General features: G+C 42.4%; 1 protein-coding gene across 3 annotated transcripts in view; it reads left to right on the plus strand.

The window, feature by feature from the left end:
* Window positions 1-14180: 14180 nt before the first annotated feature.
* The window catches only part of Fpps (Farnesyl pyrophosphate synthase), a 104647-nt gene continuing 101014 nt past the window's right edge, over window positions 14181-17813 (plus strand). For 2 of the 3 annotated variants that reach the window (XM_069310369.1, XM_069310371.1), the window contains exons 1-2: window positions 14181-14395; window positions 14552-14707. In XM_069310369.1, coding sequence (XP_069166470.1) covers window positions 14568-14707 — 140 coding nt within the window. In that variant the 5' untranslated portion in view covers window positions 14181-14395; window positions 14552-14567. The remainder of the gene's footprint in view (window positions 14396-14551; window positions 14708-17813) is intronic. The other variant, XM_069310370.1, reaches the window with a different exon arrangement.

The raw sequence follows: 17813 nt of genomic DNA on the forward strand, positions 1-17813 counted from the left end.
GTGTGTGTGTGCTAATAACACACACACACACCCTGTGTGTAATACTCTATCCCTTTGAGATGTATTTCTTTCTTGTCACAATAAACATACTTGAACTTGAACGGGAAGACTGTGTAGCGCCGTATTTTAATCTGATTAACACTTATTAACCCAAGACTTTATATATAGTTAAATATTTCTGTTCTACTAATGATCGACTGGCATTTCCGTGTTCTTTTTCTAATGATGATTACAGACGTGATATTAAAAAAAGCTTTGTTAACAGATTTATACCTCCTACTACTTTGGTACTCTTCGGATTTCATATTATTGAACGATGGCGAACATGTAAACATGAGGTGAGCCTGGGGAGGGACAAGCATCTGGTGACGAGGTAAAGTGCATCATGAGCATCAGTGTCTTCAATCCTCTCATCCATCCTCTTCAGGTCCGCGATCTTCTTACCAAGGACCTCGTCGATGGCCTTAATTCCCTCCAAAAGGAGCTCCTAGGAGCTCTTCTTCATATTATCCACATTATTCCATAAATTACTCCATATTATTCATATAATAATATGATCCATATTTTTTTTGTTTGCTTCTATACTTTTCGGACCCCAACATGATTGTGTTTAATACAGTGAGGCACACAAGATAAAACTGGAAAAACAACCCTACAAAAGGCATTGGATTTAGTGGCCAAGACAGGAAAGCTGAGCCATTTGTCCAACCCGTTCTCGCACTTGCTTGCAGTCAATATTGGCTTATTTAATAAGTGCATATGTGACATACTAATTGATTGTGAATATTTTAGTTTACCTTGAAACGCTTCATAGAAAACACCGACCTCACCTAACCTTCTTAGTATGTTAAGATAAGCATCTTATTGCTTCTTATTTACAATTATTACTTAACCTATCAACGGTATATTTGTCACAGTTGTTACACAACACGATCTTCGAAATGAGAGCCGGTGAGTGTGTGTGGCTGGGTACGATGTGTCTCACTCTCACGACCTCCACTCTGCATCCTTTGGTCTATCTTGCTAGAAATGTTACCTATATTCACTGTTAGAAAGTACTTGAATAAAAGATGTTTTGTTACGTACAAATAATATTTCTCTATTAGAAAAAAATGACCATCAATATAGATTTTTGTAGAAAAAGGATTTTCAAAATTTCACAGTATGCTCTCGAGAGCATATTTTGTTGTGCATCTGAAGTTTTATCTTAATAACAGTTTTATTACAAAAGGCATCCAACAGTGATGAGAATTGCATTTTATTCTGTTGCCCTGGTAATACAGTTGGATTCGTTATCGATTCACTATCGGGAATTCCGGGTTCGATTCCTGGGCTAGACAGAAATAATTGGGTACGTATTCTTTCACTTAATGCCGCTGTTCACCAATCAGTAAATAGGTACACAGGAGTTATGCAACTGTTCTGTTATGGGGTTACATTCTGGGGACGGAGGGGGGGGGGATATCAGAGGAAAGCGCCAAGCCATTACGACTATATAGCACTGGGAAGGAGTCAGGATAAGGATTTGGGATGTTGTTGTTATTTCAGCTTCAGCTACTGGGAACCAAAAGTTGTAAGTAGCACGGGATATGGTGAGCCCGTAATGGACTTATCTGGCACAGGAACGGGACTGAGGATTTGGGATGGAACGGGAAAGGGGGAAGGAATGATGAACAACCACTTGGAAGGTCGGGGATTGAACGCCGACCAGCAAGAAGCGAGACCATCGCTCTACCGTCCAGCTAAAGTGGTTGGGCACCATTCCTTCCTCCCGGGAGGATTGACCATGGAGGCGGGGGCCTCACAGCAGACTTAGTGTATAAATACACACATGTTCCATGATCCCTGACAACGGTAATAATGTGTAAGCAACGGTAGAGCCGAGAGTGAACCTGTCCGAGACTGTCCCCAGGGCATCAGCTGGCCTTAATCCGGCCCTGGCTGATGACACCCTTACAGCTTGGACACTACAGTACTGGAGGGAAAACGCTACAATCAACTATATGTAAATGCTTCATTGAGTCTCTTATACTGGAGGATGTCTTAACAAAATATTTGTAACTTTAACTCCCATAACTATTGTCCTGTGTGGCAGTGAATATGGCACAGTCCTCACTGTCGTATGTGGTAGTGTATATGGCACAGTCCTCACTGTCCTGTGTGGCAGTGTATATGGCACCTTCCTCACTGTCCTGTGTGGCAGTGAATATGGCACCATCCTCACTGTCCTGTGTGGCAGTGTATATGGCACCTTCCTCACTGTCCTGTGTGGCAGTGTATATGGCACCATCCTCACTGTCCTGTGTGGCAGTGAATATGGCACCGTCCTCACTGTCCTGTGTGGCAGTGAATATGGCACCATCCTCACTGTCCTGTGTGGCAGTGTATATGGCACCGTCCTCACTGTCCTGTGTGGCAGTGAATATGGCACCACCCTCACTGTCCTGTGTGGCAGTGTATATGGCACCATCCTCACTGTCCTGTGTGGCAGTGAATATGGCACCGTCCTCACTGTCCTGTGTGGCAGTGAATATGGCACCATCCTCACTGTCCTGTGTGGCAGTGAATATGGCACCATCCTCACTGTCCTGTGTGGCAGTGTATATGGCACCTTCCTCACTGTCCTGTGTGGCAGTGAATATGGCACCATCCTCACTGTCCTGTGTGGCAGTGTATATGGCACCATCCTTACTGTCCTGTGTGGCAGTGTATATGGCACCTTCCTCACTGTCCTGTGTGGCAGTGAATATGGCACCATCTTCACTGTCCTGTGTGGCAGTGAATATGGCACCATCCTCACTGTCCTGTGTGGCAGTGAATATGGCACCATCCTCACTGTCCTGTGTGGCAGTGCATATGGCACCTTCCTCACTGTCCTGTGTGGCAGTGAATATGGCACCATCCTCACTGTCCTGTGTGGCAGTGTATATGGCACCTTCCTCACTGTCCTGTGTGGCAGTGTATATGGCACCTTCCTCACTGTCCTGTGTGGCAATGAATATGGCACCATCCTCACTGTCCTGTGTGGTAGTGAATATGGCACCATCCTCACTGTCCTGTGTGGCAGTGTATATGAGCACCATCCTCACTGTCCTGTGTGGCAGTGTATATGGCACCATCCTCACTGTCCTGTGTGGCAGTGTATATGGCACCTTCCTCACTGTCCTGTGTGGTAGTGAATATGGCACCATCCTCACTGTCCTGTGTGGCAGTGAATATGAGCATCACCATCACTTCACTAGCTCCAGATCACGACCTCTCCGTAGGGTGCAGTCGCACCTCCACAGATCTCCAGTATCAGCTAATGATACTGGTGATGGCTCAAAAGGGCCACCACTTACGGGCTATTCATGCCCGTGCCACCTTTTGGATGGCTTAATCATCGTCAATCAATCAATCAATCTCACTAGCTCACTTTTTTTTAAAGATGAGAAGCTATTCAGAAAAAGGACTTCTTTAAAGTATCTGATAAGTTACCACATATGAAAGGTACCACTGAAACTCCTTTTCAGAAAATCCCTGGACCAAAGAATATCACTCCCTGGATTGGAAAAAAAGCAGAAGATGGACTCTCTCTGTCGGGGTTCACCAATCTCCCAGTTGCATCTGTAACCTAGACGTAGTCTATATAACCTAACTGCTATTTCCCTGTGGATACATGCGGCTCAGGCTTGGGTACAAATATTACTGGGAATATGGGATAGGTGTTCATGATAATGACACGAAGTGTAAACTATGTGGTATGTTAAGGTCTCACACCCTGGCCCATTATGTTCTTGATTGTCCGTTGATTAATGTATATAGAAACACTGAGATAAGGACTGTTCCTGAACAAATAGCCTGGATGTGTCACAACGGAAAGGTTGATGATATTCTTGAGAGATATAAGAATTTTGCACCAAGACTGTAATCTTTTGTTGAATTATCTCCGTGTCTCTTGCAAATTGTCTATACAGTATTCCTACGTCATAAAAGTATTTGTGTGTACGTCTGATACCATACTACTTGTGTGAAGGAGGAAATGTATATGTTTATCTCTCAGAATATTCGGTAATATGTTTATTGTTTGTGATGTGTGTCAGTATACAGTATGTAAGAACACGTTGTACTGAACGGGGTGAGAATAGCTTGAGCTACCTCATCCCTTTGTGTGTATTTTACCTCAATAAACTTATTTAAATTTCAGTTTCAATTCAATTTTAACCCTCAGGGTGCGGCTCGCGGCTCCCAAGTCGTGGGAACACCCACCGCGTAGGTTGGAACTCTCATCACGACTCCTACGGATTTTCTCAATAATAATAATAATAATAACAATATTTTATTAATAAAATATGCATAAGAACATATTAAAGTGGTTTACTTGTAGGTACAGAGGTTGTCTATTAAATAAATCTAATATAACGCAAGACGCAAAAAAAAGCCAACTAAACTTTAAAAATAGTCAAACGAACCTTTGACATCAAGGAAAAGAGAGTAGTTAGTCAACTGCACAAATCTCTATGAACCCCCATCTGGAGTAGTGTATCCAAACATGGAGACCTTACCTTAAAAAATGATAGATCTATTTCGGAGAAAGTTCAACACAGAGCGACAAAAATCCTCCCAGAACTAAGTCAACTCTCCCACCAGGGAGGGTTGAGGGTCACAACAACACTGCATGACAGAGGTCATCACATCGAGACCCTTAAAATACTGAACAAGTTGAAGGATTTTTAATCCAGAACATTTCATTAAAAGGTCAAACGTAACCTTCAAGCTCAACAAGCCACAATGTAAGACAGAAAGCAAATGTTTTTTCATCTATGGCTTATAAACCCATGGAATCCGCAGAAGCCGTAAATGTCAAGACATTACTTAAACTTTAAAATATAGATAAAAAATATCATCAGGAACAATTTAAGTGAATCCTTCGACAAGTCGCCGGCGTCCTGTCCCAAGCGTAGGCTAATTGACTATAGACGCATTTCACGTTTTTCTCCTGTGAGATGGTGGGATATCCCAGCATGCTGCTGTGTTTACATATAAGCTTAACTGTCAACAATAAATTAGTTTACAATAACTTTATATTATTAATTAATGAACTTAGATTTTTTAAAATTAGCAAGCTTAGGTATACAGAGCAATGTGCTGCTACCCTATTCTATATGAAAAATTAGAGTGTAGATCAAAGTCTAGCTATAAGTTCATCTAATATGCCCATCTCACAGCATGGTTTATTTATTTATTTATTATTTATTTATATATATAAGAGTTCTTATATTCTTGTACAGCCGCCAGCACGCATAGTGTTTCGGGCAGGTCCTTAATCCTGTGTTCCCCGGAATACGACCCGCCAAATCGTTCAACAACCAGGTACCCATTTTCCTGCTGGGCAAACAGAGGCTACAGTTAAGGATTGACGCCCAGTCAATCCTCCCCGGCCAGCCAAGACAAAGCGCTCGCGAAACGCCAATTCAATTTCTTTCTTTATTATGCACCTCATACCCATCCCGTGGGGCGGTGGTGTGAAGGATTACAGAGGCACATAATCGGTTCAGGAACTGAACCCTCTAGTTCGTTTAGCTAAGCAAATAACAATCTTTTGACGCTAGTTATACAATTATTAATGTTATATATACATCTACACATACTCATACATACATGTACATATATATACATATACATATATACATACACATACATCGAAACGGCAGGCGAGTGTCTTAACCACTACACCACGGGGACTGACTAAAGTCATACCTAAATGGTTAGTCATTGTGGGGTTTTCTATTTTGTTTTCCCGACTGCAATGCGTACGTCGCCAATGTACATGTGGCAGAAGCTTCACGAAGCTGTCGGAATCAGCAGAGAAAATACGAGAGCAACCGTACAGGGCCTGGGAGCAAGGTCGAGTTAGAGTCCTTGAGGGTCTCTTCTCAGACTAGCCTCACTGGGTCCTGGTCCACATTGATCGTTGGAATCTCCTCAATGCTTGAAACACTTTAAGGGACTCCTAGGGTCCTCATCACATTTATAGTTTAGTGAATTAGGCAACTCAGTGTTGAAGACACTTAGACCTGAAGGCTTGAGTAATGTTGACAGTATTCAGAAGTGGTTCAACGGAAACACCGCATAAAGCTTAACAGTAGTTTATTTACTAACTTAACCACTAATACAAAGGGTGCTTGATTTACTTTAGAATGGCGTCAGAAAGGCTATGGTTGCATTAGCGAGACTCTTGACGTCTGGCTAATCGATTCGGATCCACTCGTGGCGAAACACCTAACTTAACACAGTTGACAGCCAATCATTAACACGGCAAACCTAACTGCCGGTATGCAAAGGGATTACAAGAGTGCCAACCGGATACTCGGGTAATGATGATATGCAATAACTCAACAGTGGCACTGTCACTGGGACAGGCAATAACATGCACAATAATAATGTCACACAATACTAAATGTGTGGTGTATGTGAAGCTCACATTCACAGACGAGTGTAATGTCGTGATATCACACAGATAAATACGCATACACCGTGGGGTGTCTTCACCTATACCTGTGTCAGGTATGAGAAGGTGAGAACTGTGGTTGATACCTCAGATCAACACAGAATATGTACATTAATGTGAATTCATTATGTGAATTATAATGCACAGAATATGTACATTATAATGTATTCACTGTATCAAAAGCTTTGCTAAAGTCAAGGGTCCCTCGATTGTTTCAAGCATGGGTTGGACATGTATATGAGTGGGATTGGATGGTTATAGATAGGAGCTGCCTCGTATGGGCTAATAGGCCTTCTGCAGTTACCTTTGTTCTTATGTTCTTATATCTTGTTTTGAAGGAAACAATTCCGATTTCGTCTACAATTGTCGGAGAAACAACGTTGTTGATTACCTGCTGTCCAGCTGACTGGTATTTTGCACAACCAGTACGCAGGCGACCCAAACTCTCGTACCGCACTTTTTTTTTTTTTTGAGGACCGTATCACGGACCTATCACTTAGAGTCCTACCCTGAAGGGCGAGGCGATATCCCGCGGGCATTGGCACAAGGGAGCACCTTAGAAGGTGTACTGAGCCTGACAGGGAAAGGTAGACCAAACAGCTCATTTAGGTGTTAGGTATCCCTGATTCCACCTGGGGGAATCATTCTACGACCTCCGTTGGAGGGGAATGAATTTCACCAGGCCTAGGAGTGTCTCAGGCATTAGGTAGGGCAGTGATTCGGGCCTCACTACGTGGAGAGAGTCATGGGGAAGGCTAAGAGTAAGAGGAAATGGAGGCAGCTTTCAGACGAGGAGGGACGGTGGACCGATGTGCAGCAGGCACCGAAGAAAACTGCTATCGAGGCTTCACCACTTGCTTCTACCAGCAAGACAGCAGACGTAATGGACCTAGAGAGGACAGCACCAGTCACACACCAGCCAGTGTCAGACAATGTACCTCTCTCCACAGCCCAGCCACAGGACAACAGTATGAGACAGGAGAGGTCACCGCCAGTCTCACACCAGACGTCGCCAGACTCTGCACAGCTTCCAAAATTCAAGATAATGCAGACAGACCACTTTCCTACAGCATATGGAGTAGTAACGGCAATGGAAAAAGAGCAACCAGAGCTCAAACTTTCCATTACAGTCAACCTGAAAGGAGAAATAATAATGACACCACAAGACCAACAGACTGCAAATTACTTAGAAAAAGTAAGAGTCCTGCAAGGGAAACCTGTATGCTTGGTAAAGCTGGACCCTTCAGAAAGACGCACACGAGTCGTGCTTTTGGGATACCCAATCGACTTTCCCCTGGATCCATTACTAGAACACAGGCAAATCCTGAATGCGGAACTATGCCGCGCAAAAGTAGACAAGTCAGCGACACGTCAGGTTCTGGTGACCGTCATGGGACATGTGCCAGAAACATTCAGTCTTGGAAATTGGGGAACATACCGACAGAGACCATACGTCCCAGAACCCCTGCGCTGCTTCAGGTGTCAGAAATACGGCCACCATCAATCACGCTGCACCGGACAAGAGAGATGCGGAGTGTGCAGCCTGAGACATCCAACCAAAGACTGTATAGCCAAGCACAAGGCACACCAGCCAAATGTCCGAATTGTGGAGGCAAACATCATGCCTGGAGCACAACCTGCTCTGCACGGAAAGAAAAAGTGCAGACAGCTCAGGCCAGGATAAACACACAGACCAGCACCATATACACCAACACCAACGTCTGGACCACTCGTGCACAGCCACAACAGACACACACTCTCACAGAGCAAAATTTCTCGAATCTATTAATTTCAAATCAGAAAATACACAAAAGTGCTGCAGAAATACAGCAAATGCAAAAGAGCAAAAATCAATTACTTTCGGAATCAACACAACAGATATACAGTTTTACCACCGAGATCCAGTTGAAAAACATGGTGAAGATCATGGCAGAGACCATTATCAATTGCCTACAGTTGACGCAGAACGCCTCACAACAACAGACTCAAGAAATCACTTGTGTAATAATGGACAAGATCGTGCAGCAGACTACAGTTACACAAGAAATAGACAGTCTCAGACAAGATGGAGCACAAGAGGACAAACACGCAACATGGACATACAGACTACCAACAACAGTCGGGTAGTCCAGACACCAGAACATCAACATTTACAAAAGCAACTGCAAGAAGCAGTGACCACCCAAGATCAACAGAATCTTACAACACAAGAGACAGACAACAACAGTCAATGCAGTCTGATATGCAACAACACCAACAAAGACGCATTGAACAGCAGAGATGCACAGGTTCCAACAACACAAGAAACAGCCACGAACAATCAATGCAGTCAGACATGCAGCAATACCAACAACAAAGTGATGGACCACAATTATGTATAGATTTCAACAATGCCGGGGATGACCAAGAGCAATCAATGCAGTCCAATTTGCAGCGACACGACTTGCGAGGTGGAGAATATAGAGGTCGATTCCGAAAAGGAGTTCTACTAGAACAGGCAACACCAACCGAAACCGTCGTCTGGCCATTACGAATACTGCAGTGGAACATACAAGGTCTTGGAAATAAAAACCACACACTTCAGGAGGCTGCAATCAGCACGAAAGCAGATATAATCGTTTTGGAAGAAACTCTTTTCCCAGCCACGAAAACCTTCAGATTAGCTAGATATCAGCACTATGTTATACCGTATGAACAGGGGAGACAAAGAGGGTTAATGACCCAAGTCAGGAACACCATACCCAGCAAGAAAACAGACCCAGTTTCGTGTGAGGATGGAGTAGAGGTATTAGTAGTAACAGTGAATATGGCTAATATTGAGCTCCTCATATACAACGTTTACAAGCCCCCTAGACGTAAACTAGAAACAGAGGCAGTGCTTGCCTTGGCCACGCAGGAAAATGTAATTATTGCTGGAATTTTAATGCTCATCATCAAGAGTTAGGTGCAACTGGGCCAGCCAATGCAGATGGGCGCCATTTAGCTGCAGCTCTGCGAGAAGTACCTGAAATTACACTTCTCAACACTGGGGAACCCACTCACATTCTGGGAGGTTCCCTTGATCTTACATTCATCTCAACAGCACTCAAGCATCAGGCGAAGTGGGAGGTAGACCCGGTGATCACCAGTGACCACTATGCTACTGTCACAACACTAAACAGAACCACCTCCTACCCCACCTGCACAACTCAGGTGGTATTTAAAAAAGGCCAATTGGAATATATACCAAGAGGAACTTGAAAAATGGTATGCAACATACACGCCACCTGAGGATTGGAACATACACGAGACCAATCTGCAGGAAGCCATTGCAGCTACTGCAAACAAAGCTATGCCAATCACTATCACAGGAAACACAAAACGAAAGAACTATTGGTTCTATAGTAATGAAGTTAAAGAACAGAGCCACAGAGTCAACATCTTCAGAAAACATCTAAAGAGAAACCCCACACCAGAAGGAAGAACTCTGCTAAGAGCGGTGATATCTGAAGCAAGACGAGTTTCTAGAGAAGTAAAGGAGGCAAGATGGTTTGAGTGGTGTCCAACTCTAAATGAACATAGTAGTCTTGGCAAGATATGGGATCAGATTAAAACTATATCAGGTCGACCAGCCCGACCACAGGCATGTATTCAACCATTGCAGGAGGCTGAGAGACTTGCTCTCCAATTTGCAGAAAGAACAGCTTCATATCAGCTTCCTGCAATGGTCAGAAGGCAGCAAGAACAATTAAAACAAGGGAGGATGACAGCCATTCATGAGAGTATAGCTACAAATGACGAATGTGACTGTCCCTTCACCAAACAAGAACTAATCAAAGCCGAAAAAGGTGGTAAGGACACTGCACCAGGTGCTGATAACATTACCTACTCAATGGTCGCACACGCAGGTCCTGCTGGAGAACAAGGAATATTGGACGTCATCAATGCATCTTGGCAGCAAGGCAAACTACCGACCTCTTGGAAGAAAGCGGACATCATACCGATTCCTAAGCCGAAAGAACCTGGCAATTACAGACCCATTTCATTAACATCATGCATTAGTAAAACTGCAGAACGGATGGTCTTAAATAGGCTACTGTGGAAGACTGGAGACCTTCATAAACACATATTTGGCTTCACAAGAGGAGTAGGTACTGCCAACTGCATAACAACATTACTAGGAACTGTTAACTCAGGTCCAGCTATAGGGATCTTCCTTGATCTAGAAAAAACATTCGAACTTGCAAGCCTGCAAGCAATTTTACACACCTTAGTTAAAAAGGTGTAAAAGGAAATATGCTAGCATGGATTCAAGATTACCTAAGTCACAGGTATGCCAGAGTAAAGTTGCAAGGACAAGTGTCGGACTACCACTTGCATGAGAATGGGACGCCACAAGGAGGAGTCCTCAGTCCTGGTTTCTTTAACATCCTTATGGAAAACCTTGTTACCATGACATTTACAGAAGGGGTTAAATTGCTAAGCTATACTGATGATATAGCATTAGTCATTACAGGTCCTTCACTTCTAAATAGAGCACAAGGTGCATTAGATAAAGTGACATCTGAATGCAGCGTTTTAGGGCTAAAAATATCTGCACAGAAGTCTAAGGCAATGAGACTAGGCGGCAACACTCCAGACAGGCACCTACGCATTCAAGACATTAACCTTCAGTGGGTTACACAATATCAATATCTCGGAGTGTGGATAGATTTTAAAATGAAATTCAACAAGCAAATTCAATATCTAAAGGAGAAAGCAAAATCACGACTAAATATAATGAGAGCAACCACAAGGCCCCGTCTAGGAGCGGGACACAAAGTGTTAAGAATGTTTTACATACACGCCGTTCGTTCCCTAGTTGATTATGCAGCGCCTGCCTTACTCACTCTTTCTCCTGGTCAGTGGGCAAACGTTGAGGTTATTCAAAATGATGCATTGCTAATCATAACAGGAGCTCCCATATGGACTAAAATACTGAACCTAAGACTAGAAACCAAGCTAACGTCGATTGAAATAAGGGTAAAAGGGATTGCTGTGTGCATGTTGACCAAGATATTGACTAGACCTAGAATCAGTTCACTTAAAGATATAATCACTGGAGCACTAACTCTGGACAGAAGAGCCTCCAATAGCAACAGGTGGACCCATTGTGCGATAAACACCATCAATACATTCGATATAACAAACACAGTCACTGAGAAGGGTGTCGACGAAATACTTGCAGACTTTGTTATGAAAGCCCCTTGGGAATCTCCGCCAGCAGACTTTAAGATTATGGTTATTGAAGGAAAAAAAGAACCAGACAAATCCTCATCTGCTACGTAACATTGCACAGATGCATATAGAAGCAAACATGGCATCCGACAGCTTCACTTACTTCACAGATGGATCAGTAGACCAGCAGGGACAAAAAACCGGAGCTGCAGTTAAAGCAGGAAACTCTGTAAATAGTTGGAAACTCTCAAATGGGTGTTCGACTTTACAAACAGAGATGCTAGCCATTTTTTTTCAAAAGGCTGTAGAACATGTTCTTGCTGAACACCGACCATTGAAACATTGCAACAAGAACACATATGTGATAACATACATCTGATAAAAAATGTCATATCATTAATGCAAACACTCAAACGACAAGGCCGACGGGTACTTATCAACTGGGTGCCAAGTCATGTGGGAATAATAGGAAATGACATTGCAGACGAAGCTGCAAAACTTGCAACTAAGAGAAGAAATGTAGACATTTACATACCACAGAGTCTATTACAGGTTAAGAAAGTAATTAGAAACAGAGCAATGCAAAAGATGTACAGTGACCACAACACAGCAGTTGCAACATCAGGATCTGCGGGTTGGTACAAGAATTCAACCAACTACGAACCACTTAGTTTGATGAAAGGGAACAGTAGAGCAACAGAAGTACACTTACATCGCATCAGGCTTGGATACGCATGTGCATGGGAAATAGGCTTACAGGTTCCGGAAGATGAGAGGAAATGTCAGCACTGTGGAGAAATGCCCGACAGAACACTGAAACATTATCTAACACAGTGCACAGTTACAACCACAACAGACCACTGGAACATTATCTAATACAGTGCACAGTTACAACCACAACAGACCACTGGAACATTATCTAACACAGTGCACAGTTACAACCACAACAGACCACTGGAACATTATCTAATACAGTGCACAGTTACAAACCCATTAAGATTTCAACTTAGATTCAACAGAGCAGAAGTTGTTAAACACATATGGCCAAATCTTACTGAAGCGACCATACGAGTCATAAATACTCATACTCCGCCCAAGTAAAACAGAAACAAGCAACACTTAGTGGGCCAGCCAGAGGCTTAGGGCCCGCACAGTGGGCCAGCCAGAGGCGTAGGGCCCGCACAGTGCGCCAGCCAGAGGCTTAGGGCCCGCACAGTGGGCCAGCCAGAGGCTTAGGGCCCGCACAGTGGGCCAGCCAGAGGCTTAGGGCCCGCACAGTGGGCCAGCCAGAGGCTTAGGGCCCGCACAGTGGGCCAGCCAGAGGCTTAGGGCCCGCACAGTGGGCCAGCCAGAGGCTTAGGGCCCGCACAGTGGGCCAGCCAGAGGCTTAGGGCCCGCACAGTGGGCCAGCCAGAGGCTTAGGGCCCGCACAGTGGGCCAGCCAGAGGCTTAGGGCCCGCACAGTGGGCCAGCCAGAGGCTTAGGGCCCGCACAGTGGGCCAGCCAGAGGCTTAGGGCCCGCACAGTGGGCCAGCCAGAGGCTTAGGGCCCGCACAGTGGGCCAGCCAGAGGCTTAGGGCCCGCACAGTGGGCCAGCCAGAGGCTTAGGGCCCGCACAGTGGGCCAGCCAGAGGCTTAGGGCCCGCACAGTGGGCCAGCCAGAGGCTTAGGGCCCGCACAGTGGGCCAGCCAGAGGCTTAGGGCCCGCACAGTGGGCCAGCCAGAGGCTTAGGGCCCGCGCAGGAATATCCCTGCAAAAAAAAAAAACTGTGTGAGATGGTATCCATACAAATGAGACTTTGAAGCTCTTGCTCTTTGCTTTAATAATGTTGTTTATAATGGATGTTATAACATTCTAAGTGTTTATTTTGCATGTCGGGTTTTTAAGGGAGCTGACTTTAAATCACAGAAAATTACTCCTCCACTGTTCTTCATTGCGTTAGTGGCAAGTTGTAGTGCAGCTAACTCTGCATGTGTGGAGCTAAGCCAGTTATCCAGTCTCACACTTGTGGTCTGTGTACATATGTTGCCTTTGTATATTCTACAGGCTGCTGCAGCGCGACCTGTTGACATTTGTACAGGTGGCACTGCAGCAGCCTGTAGAGTGACTTGAGGTACTGTACATGGCAGTGTGCTGCTACTCAATTCTATATGAAGAATTACAGAGAATAGAGCAAGAGCTACTTAATTTAAGTACATGTTTAATTTCTATCTCACGAATTGCCAACTCATGAACGTTATTGTATCATAGTTTTGTAACATTGCCTCAATATTTCTTACTGTATAACCTATATACCGCAAATAAATTTAAATAAAAAACGCAGAAAAATTCGTAAAATATTATAACTTGCAATTTTTAGAAGAACTACTACTAAAACAAAACTAATTATCACTTTAAATATACTAAATATATAGTAAATATATACTAAATATATCCTACCTTGGCCAAGGTGGCGACTGGTGTCAAGTGCTGCCAACAGATGGCTCTGGCGTCTTTATAAACACCAGTCGGCTACGAGGCGTAGCAACGAGTGGTGGGACGCGTGGTCTCTGTGCTATTATTGACATTATCTTCACTGAATATAGCTTATATAATTTCTCAACAGCTTTGTTACCTAACCGTTACTCCTTCAAAGTTTAGCTTCAGCGTTCTGATCATAAAGGCATTGGTTAGTACCAACCATTAAGACGGAGCGGCCTGTCACGTAGGTTGGTGGCGCGTTTGGCCACTTAAATCTATAAGCATTAGTCCAAAGCTTGTGAATATAACACCATGTCAATCCACGTGCTCTTGCACGCTCGATAACTGATCTTGCTAACCACCCTTTTAAACGCCGTACTAGAAGTTTTATTTCGTTATTGCAGTGAGATTGACAAGACGATGGTGATGATGTCAGGGTTGAGAGGTGTCCGGGGCGGGTTGGGCGTGTGGGCGGGTCACCTGGGTGGGCGGTGTGGTGGGCGCCAGGCCCCACGCCCACGCCTGCCCACCCTCACCACCACTCTTCCTTACCACAATAGGTAAGTAAGCCCACCTAAAATGTTTTAATAGTCAAATTGTTTCCAACCTGCGCGCTCTCCTGTCGGCTCATTCAGACAAGGTTAACACATTACATTCAATTTTAAATAATAAATCCGATAGTATTTTCATATATATATATATATATATATATATATATATATATATATATATATATATATATACATTGTGTGTGTGTAAATCACGACAAAATTAACACGTGATGAACAATATGACAGTGTCAGACCCCAAAAGAAGGATTAAGACAGGCATTTTCTTAAGTAGTTTCGTATTTAATAATACATCTTCAGAAGGATGAAGATGTATCCTTCTTTAGATAATATATCTTCAGGATACATCCTTCTGAGTGTACTATTAAATACGAAAGTACTTAGGGAAATTCCTATCTTAATCCTTCCTTCGTGGTCTGACACTGTTATATATATATATATATATATATATATATATATATATATATATATATATATATATATATATATATATATATATATATATATATATATATAATGACTCAGACCACGGAGGAAGAATTGAAACAGGAATTTCCTTAAGTACTTTCGTATTTAATAGTACACTCAGAAGGATGTATCCTGAAGATATATTATCTAAAGAAGGATACATCTTCATCCTTCTGAAGATGTATTATTAAATACGAAACTACTTAAGGAAATGCCAGTTTCAATTCTTCCTCCTTGGTCTGACACTCAGATTTTTCATCACGTTAACTTTCGTGATTTACACACACACAACACACACACACATATATATATATATATATATATATATATATATATATATATATATATATATATATATATATATATATATATATATATATATATATATATATATTTTTGTATACTGGCAGCAGGTTTTCATTTAGACATGTTTCATTGAATATGATTCAGTATCATATAGGTCATATAGATGTCAAAGAGAAGGTTACTAGTTCGACCTTGAGGAAAACACTATACGAGTGTGTACATATATAGTCTAAAGAATATATATGTACACAGGCTTCCAGTCTCCGATACCATGAATTTGTATTGTGCTATTGGATGAGAGAAAAGTTGCCGTTTATGATTTATAGTTTACACACTACACAGATTATATCTTAATCACACGTGATGTATATATAAAAAGCGAAATACGGATACATCAATAATTTCAGATATTTATAATTTGTAATAGGATGACGTGATTTAATGCAACGCAAGTTTAGATTTACTTTATCTGTTAATGGCTAAATCATTTTCACAGTATGAAGTGTAATTTTCTAATATCTAGTGTGTCCCTATCTTAGTCCACATATTTTACTTAATTTAGATCCCCCATGCAAGCCAAACCGTCAGAGATATTTGTAGCCAAGTCGTAATCGAGCTGTGACAACGTTTGTCAAACTTATGAGGTTAAGACCCTTCAGTCTTCCCTCATAACTCGGGACCTTCAGCTCGGGAACAAGAATTGTTGCATATCTTTTGAAATTTAAATTTAAATAAGTTTATTGAGGTAAAATACACATAAAGGGATGAGGTAACTCAAGCTATTCTCACCCCGTTCAGTACAACGTGTTCATACATATATAGACACACATCACAAACAATAAACATATTGCCGAACATTCTGAGATCATATATTTTGATCTGTTCAAGTTTTATAATTTTTGAGGGTGGGGGTTCCATGCCGGGTTGCATACTTAAGAATAAATATTGTCTGATTATTTTAGGATATGGTGGGCTAATATTGTTTTTAACTGCATTTCTTGTTAATATAAATAACGAGGAAAGTAATTATAGAGGCTGCGTTCAATTTGGGTCACAGAGGCCACCAACAGGACTCAACATTTCCTCTACTTAAAACCATAGGCGTTATTACACACAGAGATCACACTAACGTGATGCATCATACGAACATATCCAGAGGGCCGTGACGAGGATTCGAACCTGCGTCCTGGAGAGGTTTGTGCCTCGGAGAGGCTACGGGATCCAGTAAGTTCAGTAGAACTTCGGTTTCAACCCTTTTACTCTGTCGTAGCTCAGTCGATTAAGGCAGTGTCTGGGATGCTCCCGGACGCAGGTTCGAATCCTCGTCACGGCCCTTGTGGATTTGTTCACAGGCGTTATATTAATATCATTGGCCAAAGTCGTAAAGCTATTGCTAAAACGTATTAACTATGTAAATATATTACCCTTTATAGTTTTGAAAAAGCTATGACGCTAACATATTCTGGCAATGAAAAACGTGGACTACTACGCATGACTATCACATCCCAGTTTACAAATTACTGATTAGATTATAGGGTGGGGTAGCCTAGAGATACGAGAGCATTAGTTACGAGCTCCGACAAGTCCAAATTAAAACACTAAACAAGGGCCACAAGGATAAGTTAGGAGGTATTTACAGAAATATTTTATAATTTACCATGGTATATGCTGACACACTTATTTTTATATATTTTTTGTTGCATTGATGGGTACAAGGGTCCCGGTAGTCAGCCCGTCCTCAAAAACAAGGGCCAAAATCCATTCTATGCACCCGCCAAACCCGTTTATGATTGAAAAACGGTTTGCGCACGACTCACAACTGATGACGCCCGAACACTTACGGAACGAGTGCTTCGCTGGCGACTTTTGTTCGAACCCCAATGTTGTAAATGCTTCACTCTCGTACTACAAATACAAGTAATCGCCAACGGAACCTAAACACCTAACTTAGCCAATGCCTAAATATGCGCAATATGCTAATATAAAAAATATCCATTTATATTTGAGAAAATTCCTACTTTGAATGAACAGCATGTTCGGGGACGCTAAATCCCGAAATCATTTCAAGATAAGATGTTAATATTTATATGAATGAGTCTTTGGGGTCGACCACTGTATCATTGACAAGTGTAATAGTCAAAATATTGGACAAAATAATTAAAACTAAATGGGAGAACACCTGGAGAGAAATAATATAATATTAGACAGACAGTATGGTTTTCAATTTGGAAGATCCTGTGTATCAAATTTACTCAGTTTCTATGATCGAGCAACAGAGATTTTACAGGAAAGAGGTGGTTGGGTTGACTGCATTTATCTGGAC

Source organism: Procambarus clarkii, chromosome 67 (assembly GCF_040958095.1).
Source record: "Procambarus clarkii isolate CNS0578487 chromosome 67, FALCON_Pclarkii_2.0, whole genome shotgun sequence".
NCBI lineage: Eukaryota > Metazoa > Arthropoda > Malacostraca > Decapoda > Cambaridae > Procambarus > Procambarus clarkii.